The sequence below is a fragment of the Mesoplodon bidens genome (genome assembly GCF_964165515.1).
Source record: "Mesoplodon bidens genome assembly, chromosome: 1".
Lineage (NCBI taxonomy): Eukaryota > Metazoa > Chordata > Mammalia > Artiodactyla > Ziphiidae > Mesoplodon > Mesoplodon bidens.
Window position 1 is genome coordinate 135,967,639 of NC_138176.1, and position 17,618 is coordinate 135,985,256.

The 17,618-nt window shown below is 39.8% G+C and overlaps 1 protein-coding gene across 1 annotated transcript; it reads right to left on the reverse strand.

Moving 5' to 3' along the window:
• Nucleotides 1-1,570: 1,570 nt before the first annotated feature.
• Nucleotides 1,571-17,274, reverse strand: ARL9 (ARF like GTPase 9). Its single transcript, XM_081241911.1, has 2 exons — nucleotides 16,994-17,274; nucleotides 1,571-2,083 (listed from the first exon to the last, which is right to left on the reverse strand). The coding sequence occupies exons 1-2, from the start codon at nucleotides 17,039-17,041 to the stop codon at nucleotides 1,904-1,906; spliced, it is 228 nt and encodes a 75-aa protein (XP_081098037.1). The 5' UTR covers nucleotides 17,042-17,274; the 3' UTR covers nucleotides 1,571-1,903.
• Nucleotides 17,275-17,618: the final 344 nt, after the last annotated feature.

The following is a 17,618-nucleotide window of genomic DNA, read 5'->3' on the forward strand; positions in this document are numbered from 1 at the left end:
AACTAGTTTCCCCTGAGGGCAGGCCCTTGTTAAGAAGGACAGAGTGCTCTGGCATATTTCAAAAATTTTTCCCCTCCCTTGGACGTACCAGGGGATTTCTCTCCAATATTTATTATGGGAATCTGGTCAAGGTCCTGGAGGTAAATCTCAAATAATTGGGGGCCCCTCCAATGACTGGGTTCCCCTAGAGTTTTTTAACTTTCAGATTACTCCACTTTGAGCAACCAGCAATTCATCAGTCACCCTTCCGTTTTTTCTACCCTGGGGTTCCTACGGGGACTTTCCCACTATAAGTCTCTGCTCTGGTAAATTGATAATCTCTGTATTCTCCTGTTGCTCCCTTCAATACTGATTTTTTAGTCTGTTCAGCTTTTTAACTTAGAATGGAGTGGTGGCTTCCAAGCTTCTTACATGCTGGACTCAAAACTGGAAGTCCTTTTTTTTTTTTTAAAAAAAAGATCAAGACAGGACACTAAGGTTTGAAGTTGGATTTATATCATGTCTGTAGGTAGGTAGAGTTATCACTCTTACAAAATATTTCTAGTAAAGAAAGCTTCTCTATATAAAAAAGCTAAATATCAAGAATTTAAAAAACAAATCCCCATGGTGTTCTTTTAGTGCAATAGTTTCTTAAAAAGAAGGCTTTCCTAAATCTTTCTGCATGCTGTTAATTTATATTTCTATGTGGGTTTGATAGTGCTTACTTTTCTTATTGCCCTATCCTGATATTTCTTTCCCTACAGTGTTAAACGGATCCACTTAAAGGAAAGACACCTGGATTTTTACTTGAAAAGAGAAAAGTTATTAAAATATTTTAATGTAAATCTCATTTCATTGAGAAACTACAAATGGAATGAATGCTTGCTACTGTTCACTTTAATTTGGTTGATTAAAAATCCAAATCCTGGGGCTTCCCTGGTGGCGCAGTGGTTGAGAGTCCGCCTGCCGATGCAGGGGACACGGGTTCGTGCCCCGATCTGGGAGGATCCCACATGCCGCGGAGTGGCTGGGCCCGTGAGCCATGGCCGCTGGGCCTGCGCGTCCGGAGCCTGTGCTCCGCAACGGGAGAGGCCACAACAGTGAGAGGCCCACATACCGCAAAAAAAAAAAAAAAATCCAAATCCTGGGAATTCTCTGGTGGAGCAGTGGTTAAGAATCCACCTGCCATAGATAGCTAGTGGGAAGCAGCCGCATAGCACAGGGAGATCAGCTTGGTGCTTTGTGACCGACCGCCTGGAGGGGTGGGATAGGGAGGGTGGGAGGGAGACGCAAAAGGGAGGGGATATGGGAACATATGTATATGTATAACTGAATAAATTTGTTATAAAGCAAAAAAAAAAAAAAAAAAAAAAAAGAATCCACCTGCCAATGCAGAGGACATGGGTTCAAGCCCTGGTCTGGGTAGATCCCACATGCCACGGAGCAATGAAGCCCCTGCACCACAACTACTGAGCCTGTGCTCTAGAGCCTGCGAGCCACAACTACTGAGCCAATGTGCCACAACTACTGAAGCCCATGCACCTAGAGCCCATGCTCCGCAACAAGAGAAGCCACCGCAGTGAGAAGCCCATGCACCACAATGAAAGTAGTCCCCGCTCACCGCAACTAGAGAAAGCCTGCATGCAGCAACAAAGACCCAACGCAGCCAAAAATAAATAAAAATTAAAAAAAATCAAAATCCCTCCAAATACATTGTTTTACCATGATTTTTAAAGTTCAAAATATAAATAGAGATCCTCTTAATCAATTAATATTATCTTATATATGTGTATATGCCATGCATTGAGAACATAGGAAATGCCTTATTTTTTATTGGAAAGTGGAAACTTTTGGCTTCCAGCCTGACACTAAACATTCCCTGGTGACATTCAAATCATGAGTCTCACAGTGGGCCTAGGCCTGATCACTGAACGTCTGCAGCCAGCTGTACAATCAGGTCTCTGGCATCTTGCATGATGGAGGGTATCTCTGAGCCATTCTCAGTCACCTGGGTTCCGAACAAGAACATCTTCCTGTCATTTCCCACCTCAGATAATGCCAAAGCTTCATGGATATCTGTAATGTGATAGGCTGCTTCAAGATCCTTCACCAAGAATGAAAAAAGAATTGAGAAAAAGTTGGTTATTTTGCAATCTTTTTGGACAGATACATTTATTACTCTCATTTACTGCTCTCAATGACCACACCTCCATTCTAATATGGAGGATACTGTAATCCCATTACTATGATCTTAATGATTGTTTGAATATAATGATTTTCATTGGAATTATATCAGCATTTATGAGTTATCATCAAAAAAGTATGTTCTGGAATAAAGTTAAGTCAATATAATACTTTAATCAATTTCCTAAACAGTGCAGTCAATCTGCTTCTAATTTTGTTTTTCCATTTTTATCTTTATTTTCCTAAGATTATTATTATTATTATTATTATTTTTTTTTTTTTTTGCGGTACGCGGGCCTCTCACCGCTGCGGCCTCTCCCGTTGCGGAGCACAGGCTCCGGACGCGCAGGCCCAGCGGCCATGGCTCACGGGCCCAGCCGCTCCGCAGCACGTGGGATCCTCCCAGACCGGGGCACGAACCCGTGTCCCCTGCATCGGCAGGCGGACTCTCAACCACTGCGCCACCAGGGAAGCCCTAAGATTATTTTTAATTTGTCTTTAACAATAGAAATTTGATTCATTAATTGGTTTTTGTCCATATCATATTTTATTGATTAAGCATTTGCCAAATGTGAGTTTTCTTTTGCAACCATTATTTCTACTGAACAAAAAATTTGGGATCAAATTTGGGGGATGGAGGGAGACAGAGAAGGGATAAGGGAGGAAGTGAATTTAGAAAATGGCATGGTGGGTAAAGGAGGCTGAGAGGTGAGGGACAGGTGGAGGGAAAGAGGACAAGATGGAGAAGTGGGGAAGGCTTAAAGGACGGAAACCCACTGGGAGAGGCAGAGAGAGGAGAGATTAAAACGAGGAGACAGAAAGCATGTGTTTATGCTGCATGCCAAGGTCAAAATCTCCTTGAGGTCAAAATGCCAAGGTCAAAACATATTTCTTTGCCTCTCACACATCAAGAATTATTTATGCAAATGACCTCTGACATTCCCTCCCCTAAATACATACACAGATTCAGTTATAGTTTTTAAGTCCTTTGCAAAAGTTTAAGTATTTTCACTCCTAAAATTACATTTGTATTTGGCTTTTTGTTGTTTCACAGTGTTTTCCCATAGCTTTAGGGCATCATCTGGAAATAGTCCAATATTGTGTCATTTTTTTCTTGTACCAATGTGAACCTATCAAATTCCATAACTGGGAGTCTGTGAGGCTTTTCCTGATGTGGTACGATTACCTTTCTGGTCCTCCCAATATATTACCTGTCTGAAACCTGAATTCACTTATTCCTAGAGCCCGCAGTGAATTTTGCAATTGTGTTAATGAATCTAGTAACATGTGGACAATGTCTCAAGTTAAAAAAAAAAAGTCACTGATGGAATTGGAGAGGAAGAAAATAGGAGAAAGAGGGTGTTGCGTGGGAGGAGAGGCTCCTTGTAATGATAAAAGCACATCAGGGATAAATATCAGGTGCATTCAACACTTACATAACTGTGCCTTAATAGAGATCATCACTCAAAGAGTAAAGATAGTAAGTTGACGTTTTAAAAATACTTATGTAATAACTTGAACCAATGAGTCATACAAAAGAATAAATTACTTTGGCCAAGGAGTATCAACCAAGATGCATTAAACTTAAACTAGAATATCCAAACCTTTTATTATTAAATTCAGTAAAAGTTATAAATCTGACACCAAATGGCTCTGTTTATTCAATTTGATGAAGAGATATAAACCACAAAGGAGAGTATTGCTAAATTTGACTATTAAAAATGAAAACCTGGGGGCTTCCCTGGTGGCGCAGTGGTGGAGAGTCCGCCTGCCGATGCAGGGGACACGGGTTCGTGCCCCGGTCTGGGAGGATCCCATGTGCTGCGGAGCGGCTGGGCCCATGAGCCATGGCTGCTGAGCCTGTGTGTCCGGAGCCTGTGCTCTGCAACAGGAGAGGCCACGAGAGTGAGAGGCCCGCGTATCGCAAAAAAAAAAAAAAAAGAAAACCTGGGACTTCCCTGGTGGCACAGTGGTTAAGAATCTGCCTGCCAATGCAGGGGACACAGGTTCGAGCCCTGGTCCAGGAAGATCCCACATGCCATGGAACAACTAAGCCCATGTGCCACAACTACTGAGCCTGCACTCTAGAGCCCATGAGTCACAACTACTGAGCCTGCGTGCCACAGCTACTGAAACCTGCATGCCTAGGGCCCGTGCTTCACAACAAGAGAAGCCACCACAATGAGAAGTCCGAGCACCACAACAAAGAGTAGCCCCCACTCACCACAACTAGAGAAAGCCTGCGCACAGCAACAAAGACCCAACACAGACAAAAATAAAAATAAATAAATTTATTAAAAAAAATGAAAACCTATGTATTAAAAAGAGAACCATAAACAAAGTAAAATGATAAGCTAATAGATTGCTGGAGAAGATATGTGTAATTCATGTAACAGACAAAAGTTTTTCCAAAGGACATGAAAGGCTCCTACAACTCAGAGGAGAGAAGATAAACACCGTAACAGGAATTTGGGGAAAGATATTAAAAGATAATTTACAAATGTGAAAATTCATTTCAAAGAATGAAACTAATTTGAAACTGATAACCAGTGAACATCTGAAAAACTGTTCAAGCTCACTAGTAATTAAGGAAATGCAAATTAGAATAATAAGATAAAATTTCATCCCCATGAGACTGGCAAAAATGAAAGTCTGACAAACCAAGTATTGACAAGGATGTGGAGCTATAAAAACTGTCATATAGGGCTTCCCTGGTGGCACAGTGATTGGGAGTCCGCCTGCCGATGCAGGGGACGCGGGCTCGTGCCCTGGTCCGGGAAGATCCCACATGCCGCGGAGCGGCTGGGCCCGTGAGCCATGGCCGCTGAGCCTGCGTGTCTGGAGCCTGTGCTCTGCGACGAGAGAGGCCACAACAGTGAGAGGCCTGCATACCACACACAAAAAAACAAACAAAAAAAACAACTGTCATATACTGCTGGTAGGAAAAATAAACTGTTTCAATACCTTTGGAAAGCAACTTGATAATAGCTAGCAAAATTGAATATGGACAAATCCAAAACCCAGCAATTCCTCATGCACTAGAGAAATATTGGTATACATCAACGAGGAGACACATACATGAAGATTCACTGTAGAACTGATTTTAGCAATAAAACATTGGAAATAAACCAAATATCCAACAAGAAAATGGTAAAGCTGTGGTATATTCATGCAATGGAATACTATACAGCTTACTTAAATGTACCAGGATCCTCTAAATCTTTACAGTTTGTGGTACTTAAGATGCTCATTAAAAAAAAATCTCCAGCTTTTCTTTTAGAAATAATCTGCTGGACTAGCATCTATGCTGGACTTTAATATAGGCTCCTACTTTTAGATAGTCATTTGTAATTATTTAGTTTACTTCCATAACTATTCACCCATAGAAGTAGTGGAAGAAATGGCAGGAACTGAGCTCTCTTATGACTGGCAAACCTAGCAATTAAGAGAGGGGTTTTAGCATTACAGGCATACCTCAGAGATATTTCAAATTTGGTTCCAGACTACTGCAATAAAATGAATACTGCAGGGCTTCCCTGGTGGCGCAGTGGTTGAGAGTCCGCCTGCCGATGCAGGAGACACGGGTTCATGCCCCGGTCCGGGAAGATCCCACATGCCGCAGAGCGGCTGGGCCTGTGAGCCATGGCCGCTGAGCCTGTGTGTCCGGAGCCTGTGCTCCGCAATGGGAGAGGCCACAACAGTGAGAGGCCCGCATACCGCAAAAAAAAAAAAAAAAAAAAAAAGAATACTGCAATAAAGCTAGTCACATGAATTTTTTTGTCTCTCAGTGCATATAAAAGTTATGTTTACACTACTGTAGTCTATTAAGTGTGCAATAGCATTGTCTAAAAAAAGTACATACCTTAATTAAAAAATACCTTACTGCTAAAAAATGCTAACCATCATCGGAGCCTGCAGCAAGTTGTAATCTTTTTGCAATAGTAACATCAAAGATCACTGATCACAGATTATCATAACAAATATAATAATAATCTTAAAAGTTTGAAATATTGCAAGAATTACCAAAATGCTACACAGAGACATGAAGTGAGAAATGCTTTTGGGAAAATGGTACCTATAGACTTGCTCGATGCAGGGTTGCCACAAACCTTTGATTTGTAAAAAACACAATATCTGCAAAGTGCAATAAAATGAGGTATGCCTGTACAATGCTATAGATGTCTAATACCTTTTTAAACTTTCTTTATTGTAGTAAAATACACATAAAGAAATTTGCCATATTGACCAATTTTAAGTGTACAGGTAAGTACATTCACATTGTTGTACACCATCCATCTCCAGAACACTTTTCAACTTGTAAAATTGATACTCTGTACCCATTAAACAATAACTTCCCGTTTCTCCCTCCCCCAGGCCCTGGCAACCACTATTCTACTTTTGGTTTCTATGAATTTGACTACTCTAGGAACCTCATAAAAGTGTATTCAGGGATTTCACTGGTGGCACAGTGGTTAAGAATCCGCCTGCCAATGCAGGGGACATGGGTTCGAGCCCTGGCCCGGGAAGATCCCACATGCCATGGAGCAACTAAGCCCATGCGCCACAACTACTAAGCCTGTGCTCTAGAACCCGCGGGCCACAACTACTGAGCCCGTGTGCCACAACTACTGAATCCCACATGCCTAGAGCCTGTGGTCCGCAACAAGAGAAGCCACCGCAATGAGAAGCCCACACACTGCAACAAAGAGTAGCCCCCACTCGCCGCAACTAGAGAAAGCCTGCATGGAGCAACAAAGACCCAATGCAGCCAAAAATAAATAAATAAATAATTTTTTTTTTTTAAAAACAGTGTAATCATACAGTATTTGGCCTTTTGTGACTGGCTTATTTCACTTAGCATAATGTCTTCAAAGTTCATCTATTTTGTAGCATGTGTCAGAATTTCCTTTTTTAAGGCTGAATAATATCCATTGTATGTATATATCACATTTTGTTTATCCATTCATCTGTGGATGGACATTTGGGTTGCTTCTACCTTTTGGCTACTGTGAATAATTCTGCTATGAACATGGCTGTGCAAATATCTGTTTCAGTTCCTGCTTTCAATTCTATCGGTTATATACCCAGAAGTATATTGCTGGACTATATGAAAACTCTATTTTTAATTTTTTAAGGAACTGCCATACTGTTTTTCACAGTGGTTCTACCATTTGACATCCCCACCAACACTGCACAAGGGTTCCAATTTCTTCATGAACATTTAATATTTTAATGTATGTGTGTGAAATAAATTCAGGTCAGGCTAATTGATCTAAAACCACTTCTTTATACATATTAAACATGCAAATATTTTGTAGAAATCGATTCAAAAGTCAATAAATGTTTACTGAATTAAATTCAACAGATAGATTGGTTCAAGATGGTGGAGTAGAAGGACGTGTGCTCACTCCTTGCAAGAGGACTGGAATCACAACTAACTGCTGAACAGTCATCGACAGGAAGACACTGGAACTCACCAAAAAAGATACCCCACGTCTAAAGACAAAGGAGAAGCCGCAATGAGATAGTAGGAGGGCGTAATCACAATAAAATCAAATCCCATAACTGCTGGGTGGGTGACTCACAAACTAGAGAACACTTATACCACAGAAGTCCACCCACTGGAGTGAAGGTTCTGAGCCCCACATCAGGCTTCCCAACCTGGGGGTCTAGCAACAGCAGGAGGAATTCCTAGAGAATCAGAATTTGAAGGCTAGCGGGATTTGATTGCAGGACTTTGACAGGACAGGGGGGAAACAGAGACTCCACTCTTGGAGGGCACACTCAAAGTAGTGTGCGCATCAGGACCCATGGGAAGAAGCAGTGGCCCCATAGGAGACTGAACCAGACCTACCTGCTAGTGTTGGAGGGTCTGCGGCAGAAGCGGGGGGTGGCTGTGGCTCACCAAGGGACAAGGACACTGGCAGCAGAAGTTCTGGGAAGTACTACTTGGCGTGAGCCCTCCCAGAGTCTACCATTAGCCCCACCAAAGAGCTGGTAGGCTCCAGTGCTGGGTTGCCACAGGCCAAAGAACCAACAGGGAGGGAACCCAACCCCACCCATCAGCAGACAAGCTGATTAAAGTTTTACTGAGCTCTGCCCACCACAGCAAGACCCAACCCCACCCACCACCAGTCCCTCCCATCAGGAAGCTTGCACAAACCTCTTAGATAGCCTCATCCATCAGAGGACAGACAGCAGAAGCAAGAGTAACTACAATTCTGCAGCCTGTGGAATGAAACCACATTCACAGAAAGATAGACAAAATGAAAAGGCAGAGGACTATGTCCCAGATGAAGGAACAAGATAAAACCCCAGTAAAACAACTAAAGGAAGTGGGGATAGGCAACCTTCCAGAAGAAGAATTGAGAGTAATGATAGTGAAGATGATCCAGGACCTCGGAAAAACAATGGAGGCAAGGATCGAGAAGATGCAAGAAATGTTTAACAAAGACCTAGAAGAATTAAAGAACAAACAAACAGAGATGACAATACAATAACTGAAATGAAAAATACACTAGAAGGAATCAATAGCAGCATAACTAAAGCAGAAGAATGGATAAGTGACCTGGAAGACAGAATGGTGGAATTCACTGCCATGGAACAGACAAAGAAAAAAGAATGAAAAGAAATGAAGAGGGCCTAAGAGACCTCTGGGACAACATTAAATGCAACAACATTCTCATTATAGGGGTCCCAGAAGGAGAAGAAAGAGAGAAAGGACCTTAGAAAACATTTGAAGAGATTATAGACAAAAACTTCCCTAACATGGGAAAGGAAATAGACACCCAAGTCCAGAAAGTGAAGAGAGTCCCATGCAGGAAAAACCCAAGGAAAAACACATTGAGACACATAGCAATCAAATTGGCAAAAATTAAAGACAAAGAAAAATTATTGAAAGCAACAAGGAAAAAACAACAAATAACATACAAGGGAGCTCCCATAAGGTTAACAGCTGATTTCTCAGAAGAAACTTTACAAGCCAGAAGGGAGTCACATGACATATTTAAAGTGATGAAAGGGAAGAACCTACAACCAAGATTACTCTACCCAGCAAGGATCTCATTCAGATTCGAGGGAGAAATCAAAAGCTTTACAGAGAAGCAAAAGCTAAGAGAATTCAGCACCACCAAACCAGCTCTACAACAAATGCTAAAGGAACTTCTCTAGGCAGGAAACAAAAGAGGAGAAAAGGACCTACAATAACAAACCCATAACAATAAAGAAAATGGTAATAGGAACATACATATCGATAATTACCTTAAACGTGAATGGATTAAATGCTCCAACCAAAAGACACAGGTTCGCTGAATGGATACAAAAACAAGACCCCTATATATGCTGTCTACAAGAGACAAACTTCAGACCTAGGGACACATACAGACAGAGAGTGAGGGGATGGAAAAAGATTGTCCATGCGAATGGAAATCAAAAGAAAGCTGAAGCAGCAATACTCATATAAGATAAAATAGACTTTAAAATAAAGACTGTTACAAGAGACAAGGAAGGACACTACATAATGATCAAGGGATCAATCCAAGAAGAATATATAACAATTATAAATATATATGCACCCAACATAGGAGCACCTCAATACATAAGGCAACTGCTAACAGCCATAAAAGAAGAAATCAACAGTAACACAATAATAGTGGCAGACATTAACACCTCACTTACACCAATGGACAGATCATCCAGACAGAAAATTAGTAAGGAAACAGAAGCTTTATATGACACAATAGTCCAGATAGATTTAATTGATATTTATAGGACATTCCATCCAAAAACAGCAGATTACATTTTCTTCTCAAGTGCCCACGGAACATTCTCCAGGATAGATCACATCTTGGGTCACAAATCAAACCTTGGTAAATTTAAGAAAACTGAAATCATATCAAGCATCTTTTCTGACCACAAAGGTAAGAGATTAGAAATGAATTACAGGGAAAAAAAAAACCTAAAAAACACAAACACATGGAGGCAAACAATACATTACTAAATAACCAAGAGATCACTGAAGAAAGCAAGGAGGAAATATAAAAAAAACCTAGAGACAAATGACAATGAAAACATGACGATCCAAAAACTATGGAATGCAGCAAAAGCAGTGCTAAGAGGGAAGTTTATAGAGATACAATCCTACCTCAAGAAACAAGAAAAATCTCAGATAAACAATCTAACCTTACACCTAAAGGAACTAGAGAAAGAAGAACAAACAAAACCCAGAGTTAGCAGAAGGAAAGAAATCATAAAGATCAGAGCAGAAATAAATGAAATAGAAACAAAGAAAACAAGAGCAAAGATCAAGAAAACTAAAAGCTGGTTCTTTGATAAGATAAACAAATTTGATAAACCTTTAGCTAGACTCATCAAGAAAAAGAGGGAGAGGACTCAAATCAATAAAATTAGAAATGAAAAAGAAGTTACAATGGACACTGCAGAAATACAAAGCATCATAAGAAACTACTAAAAGCAACTCTATGCCAATAAAATGGATAACCTGGAAGAAATGGACAAATTCTTAGAAAGGTATAATCTTCCAAGATTGAACCAGGAAGAAATAGAAAATATGAACAGACCAATCACAAGTAATGAAATTGAAACTGTGATTAAAAATCTTCCAACAGGGGCTTCCCTGGTGGCGCAGTGGTTGAGAGTCCGCCTGCCGATGCAGGGGACACGGGTTCGTGCCCCGGTCTGGGAAGATCCCACATGCCGCAGAGCGGCTGGGCCCGTGAGCCATGGCCGCTGAGCCTGTGCGTCCGGAGCCTGTGCTCCGCAAGGGGAGAGGCCACAACAGTGAGAGGCCCGCCTACCGCAAAAAAAAAAAAAAAAAAAAAAAAAAAAAAAAAAAAAAAAAAAAAATCTTCCAACAAACAAAAGTCCTGTACCAGATGGCTTCACAGGTGAATTCTATCAAACATTTAGAGAAGAGCTAACACCCATCCTTCTCAAACTCTTCCAAAAATTGCAGAGGAAGGAACACTCCCAAACTCATTCTACGAGGCCACCATCAGCCTGACACCAACACCAGACAGAGATACTACAAGAAAGGAAAATTACAGACCAATATCACTGATGCAAAAAACAGAATATGGATGCAAAAATCCTCAACAAAATACTAGCAAACAGAATCCAACAACACATTAAAAGGATCATACACCACGATCAAGTGGGATTTATCGCAGGGATGCAAGGATTCTTCAATATACGCAAATCAATCAATGTGATACACCATATTAACAAACTGAAGGAGAAAAACCATATGGTCATCTCAATAGATGCAGAAAAAGCTTTTGACAAAATTCAATACCCATTTATGATAAAAACTCTCCAGAAAATGGGCATAGAGGGAACCTACCTCAACATAATAAAGGCCATATATGACAAATCCACAGCAAACATCATTCTGAATGGTGAAAAACTGAAAGCATTTCCTCTAAAATCAGGAACAAGACAAGGATGTCCACTCTCACCATTATTATTCAGCATAGTTTTGGAAGTCCTAGCCACAGCAATCAGAGAAGAAAAAGAAATAAAAGGAATACAAATTGGAAAAGAAGAAGTAAAACTGTCACTGTTTGCAGATGACATGACACTATACATTGAGAATCCTAAAGATGCCACCAGAAAACTACTAGAGCTAATCAATGAATTTGGTAAAGTTGCAGGATACAAAATTAATGCACAGAAATCTCTTGCATTCCTATACACTAATGATGAAAAATCTGAAAGAGAAATGAAGGAAACACTCTCATTTACCATTGCAACAAAAAGACAAAACACCTAGGAATAAATCTACCTAAGGAGACAAAAGACCTGTATGCAGAACACTATAAGAGACTAATGAAAGAAATCAAAGATGACACAAACAGATGGAGAGATATACCATGTTCTTGGATTGGAAGAACCAATATTGTGAAAATGACTATAGTACACAAAGCAATCTACAGATTCAATGCAATCCCTATCAAATTACCAGTGGCATTTTTTTACAGAACTATAACAAAAAATCTTAAAATCTGTATGGAGACACAAAAGACCCCGAATAGCCAAAGCAGTCATGAGGGAAAAAAACAGAGCTGGAGGAATCAGACTCCCTGACTTCAGACTATACTACAAAGCTACAGTAATCATATAATATGGTACTGGCACAAAAACAGAAATATAGATCAATGGAACAGGATAGAAAGCCCAGAGATAAACCCATGCACCTATGGTCAACTAATCTATAACAAAGGAGGCAAGGATATACAATGGAGAAAAGACAGTCTCTTCAATAAGTGGTACTAGGAATACTGGACAGCTACATGTAAAAGAATGAAATTAGAACTCTCTCTAACACCATACAGAAAAATAAACTCAAAATGGATTAAAGACCTAAATATAAGACTGGACACTATAAAACTATTAGAGGAAAACATAGGAAGAACACTCTTTGACATAAATCACAGCAAGATCTTTTTTGACCCACCTCCTAGAGTAATGGAAATAGAAACAAAAATAAACAAATGGGACCTACTGAAACTTAAAAGCTTTTGCACAGCAAAGGAGACTATAAACAAAACGAAAAGACAACCCTCAGAATGGGAGAAAATATTTGCAAACGAATCAACGGACAAAGTATTAGTCTCCAAAATATATAAACAGCTCATGTAGCTCAATATTAAAAAAACAAACAACCCAATGCAAAAATGGGCAGAAGACCTAAATAGACATCTCTCCTAAGAGGACATACAGATGGCCAAGAGGCACATGAAGAGCTGCTCAACATCACTAATTATTAGAGAAATGCAAATCAAAACTACAATGAGGTATCACCACACCAGTCAGAATGAGCATCATCTGAAAATCTAAAAACAATAAATGCTGGAGAGGGTGTGGAGAATTGGGAACCCTCTTGCACTGTTGATAGGAATGTAAATTGATACAACCACTATGGAGAACAATATGGAGGTTCCTTAAACTAAAAATAGAATTACCATATGACCTAGCAATCCCACTACTGGGCATATACCCAGAGAAATCCATAATTCAAAAAGACACATGCACCCCAATGTTCATTGCAGCACTATTTACGATAGCAGGTCATGGAAGCAACCTAAATGGTCATCGACAGATGAATTGATAAAGTAGATATGGTATATGTATACAATGGGATATTACTCAGCTATAAAAAGGAACGAAATTGGGTCACTTGTAGAGACGTGGATGGACCTAGAGACTGTCATACAGAGTGAACTAAGTCAGAAAGAGAAAAACAAATATCATATATTAATGCATATATGTGGAACCTAGAAAAACGGTACAGATGAACCGGTTTGCAGGGCAGAAGCTGAGACACAGATGTAGAGAACAAATATGTGGACACCAAGTCGGGAAAGTGTCGGGGTGGGGGATGGGATGAATTGGGAGATCGGGATTGACATATATACACCAATATGTATAAAACAGATAACTAATAAGAACCTGCTCTGTAAAAAATAAATAGATAAAATTAAATTAAAAAAAATAAATTCAACAGGTATTTGTTGAATTCCTACTATGTACAAGGCATTATGCTAGGTTTTACAAGGGACACAAAGGTGAATGATAGTCTCTGTTCTCAAGGAATTTACTGCTGTCCCTTGGTATCTGAGGGGGATTGGCTGCAAGACCCCAGCAGACACCAAAATCTGAGGATGCTCAAGCCCCTTACATAAAATGGCATAGTATTTGCAAATAACTTATGCACATCCTCCCATATACTTTAAATCATCTCTAGATTACTTATAATACCTAATACAATGTAAATGCTATGTAAATAGTTGCCTGTGTGTGGCAAATACAAGTTTTACTTTCTGGAGCTTTCCAGAATCTTTTTTTTTTCCCTGATACACAGGTGGTTGAATCCACGGATATGGAGGGCTGACTGTATAATCCAATAGATCTAATAGTATAAACTGAACTGAATATAGAACATATTATTGAATATCTTGCTATTAAAAGTAGACATTTCTACTTCTTGTATTAATAATAAAACTATTGAGTACAATTTATATTTGCACAAATTTTTACCTGTTTGCAAACACAACCAGAGGAAGGATTGGATTTGTCCCAATTAGTTGATGAAGGTGCTTCTTGGCTTCAGGTAATCTGTTGTGATCTGCTGAATCTACCACAAAGACTAGCAGCAATCCCTTGGACAGGTACATTTCCCAACAGGAACGGAAAGGTTTGCTGCCACCAACTACAAAGAACAGTAGAGAAGGAAGACACACACACAAACCTCAGAAGAGTCCACTGAAGGGGGCAGGAAAGACACATTTTGAAAATTTCTGAACACTGGATACGTATTCTGATAAAAGACCTCTGTGAGACTCTACCCAATTCTTCGAACAACTTGAGCGATGTTACTGGGGAAATGATTGGTGGGAATATTTACCCTCCACAAGCGGGTCACTCATTCTGGAACACAAAGGACCAGCATAAAGATCTTAAATTTGTACTACAGTGGATGCCTCCTGATCTGTTATACACAGCAGCCACGATGGCCAGTGCCTATCTGTCAGGTATAACTCAGCGAATGGGAGTAGGATACTAAAATAATTCAGGGTGGTGGGTTAAAACACATATTTCTCTAAAATAAGTTTTAAATGGACTGATTTAAATGTCATTGGCTAGCCTCACTTGCACAACTTTTTTCCTTTGTCAAAATCCCAGAACTAATTTCCTCTCTTAATCTTGCACTAAGAGTTAATATGATCCTGTGGGCATTCAGGAATACTTGCTTCAGAAGAAATTCCTTTGGGTTATTTCATTCTGCTGATTCTTCCCAGAAGAAACTTTTTGGAATGATAATAATACATACACAATGAATTCAGTTTTTATTTTCCTCCTGGGACAGAATATGACAAACAATAGCCCACAGCCTAAATCTGGCTCATTGCCTATTTTTGTACAGCCCATGAACAAAAAATGGATTCTACCTTTTTAAATGTTTGGGGAAAAACAGAATACCATTTTGTAACACATGAACATCATATCACATTTGGATTTCAGTACAAATAAAGTTGTATGAGAACACAGGCACGTAGATTTGTGCACATATGGTCTCCGGCTGCTTTCGCAGTACAACTGCAGGGTTGAGTAGCTGCACAGAGTCCATGCGGCCACAAAGTCTACATTAGCTACTCTCGAGCCCTCTGCAGAAAAAGTGTGCAGACTCCTGTTGTAGGGACTTAACAATACCATTTAAAAAACGAATAGGAAAGGGTGTTGATTTGTCTTTGTTTTCCTTTGTATGGAGAGCCAGGCTAGTCATTCTTTGAAGTATTTTGTGTTTTTAATTTTTTTAAAGAATGTGTATAAGCCAAGTAATTCATATGGTTTTAACATATGTAGTTTAAAGATGAATGAACATGTCATTCCCCATGTTTTTGGCAACACCATGACATTTCACCTACATAGGGATTGCTATCTTTTAGGTATTAACTTCTAACTTAACAGCAATGTAGTTGAGAACACAGTTTGTATGATGCATCCTCTTTGAAAACTTTGTTAAGACTTGCTGTATGGCCCAGTAAGCGGTCATTGCTGGTAACTGTTCTGTGAGTGTTTGAGAAGAATGTGAATTTTAACTTTTGTATGTGGCTAAAATTGTCTAATTGGACAATTTTATATTATTCACTAGATTGAACTTGTTGACTGTGTTCAAATTTTATATATCTCTGCAGATTTTTTTCTCCTTGATCTTATTAATAATTGACAAAGATATGTTGAAACCCCTCACTCCAACGGCAGATCTGTCCATTTCTCCCCCTAATTGGAGTTTTCTTTTTTCTTCCTATCTCCCTTTCCTTTTTTCCTTCCCTTTCCTTCCCTTTTTTCTTTTCACTTTATATTTTGAGACTTTTGTTAGCCATCCATTTCATTAAAAATATTATTTCTTCCATAGCTTCTGGGGAAATTGAAAACTCTATTCTTAACAATGCTTTTATCATAAAGATTTGCCTGCAGATTTACCAATTTCTCTTCCCACCATTTTCTCTTCGCAACTGAATGAAAGCAAAAATTCATAGCATTTTACTTGCAGGCTGGAGGTGGGGTACAAAAGGGGGTACAGAAAACTGCCAGTTTTCTGGCTTGAGCATGTTGATGGGTGAGGAGACATTTACTGACCAGTTGGATTACAAGGGAAAGGAACAGATACGGAGATATATCAAACATTTTGTCTTGGCGATATTAGGCTTGAGAGGCCAGTGAGACAGGCTGGAGAGATGTTTGGCTGGAGAGATAAATTTGGGAGTCATTAGCATATAGATAGTATTTAATGTCAAGAGGAAAGGTGAAATCATCCTAGGAGAGACTGTAAAGAGGAGACAAGAGGATCTAATGCAACTTTGTGGTACAGCAATATTTTGAGAGGTGGTGACTCCAGAACTACCAGAGGAGGGGTTTCTGGGTTGCCATCTGGTTACAAGAGGTTTGGAGCTTACCTCTATTGGCATTTGCAGAGAAGGAAACACACTGTATTTACTTGGATTGCATTTATATTTGGGGTAGTAAGGGAGGAGGGAGGCTGTTATAGGAAGGGTGTGAAAGCCTTCCCCTCAACTCCCCTTTATCACCACCACTGCAAAAAGAAGAAAATGAAAAGAACAGAAAGTGATCCCCACACTGTACCCAAGCACTAAACTACACATGCATTCTGAAAGTCTAGGAAAATCTGACCCAGTGTTTCATTTCACAAGGACCCAATGTTGATAACATTAAATCTGGCTTAAGGTATAACGATAATGTGGCTATAGGCTATCGGTTATCCCCAGAACTACTGAGAAAGACAGCTTACTCTCCAGGAACTCCAACTGGCTGTCTTCAGTGCTGATGCACACTGCATTGAAAGCTTGGGTTGGTGCCACGCTGTGCTGGACTCTGTTTAAAGCTAGAAAGTGGAGAACACTGGTCTTTCCTGCTCCATCCAGGCCCAGCACTAGGATCTGCTTATTTTTCTCCTGCGAAACAAAAGATAAGTCAATAAAGCTATGCTATCAGGGCCTGGTTTTCCTGGCTCCTGGCAGTGTGCCTGCCAATAATATTGTGGAATTGTAAACCAGAACAAAACTTCGCAAAACATTTAATAGGTCTAGAACAAACTGTACCAGTCAGTTTGTATTTTATATAATCAGCCATCAGTTATGTGATATTAATTGCATACCCCCTCTCCATCCCCCAACTCCTGGTCAATCTATCAAATAAATACTTTATATATATATCAGGATTTATGGGAGGTGCCATATTTTCAGGGTGAATTTTCAGACTTCACTTTGCTTCCTGAGTTCACGTCTACTGGAGACTGCAACAGAATTCAATTTGTTGTATGGGGTCTTGGGGCCTACTTGTTCCATATATTGACTTTGCCACTCAGCATGTAAGCATCTAAGGTCTCATATTATTAATCTGTCTTGTCTTCCCAG

What these genes read in the sequence shown, in the direction of transcription:
- ARL9 (XM_081241911.1), bottom strand. Translation starts at nt 17,041, where the DNA reads ATGCAGTGTGCATCAGCACTGAAGACAGCCAGTTGGAGTTCCTGGAGA. An exon ending in CCAGTTGGAGTTCCTGGAGA is followed by an intron (nt 2,084 to 16,993) that starts GTAAGCTGTCTT and finishes TTCTTGGTGAAG; the next exon opens with GATCTTGAAGCAGCCTATCA.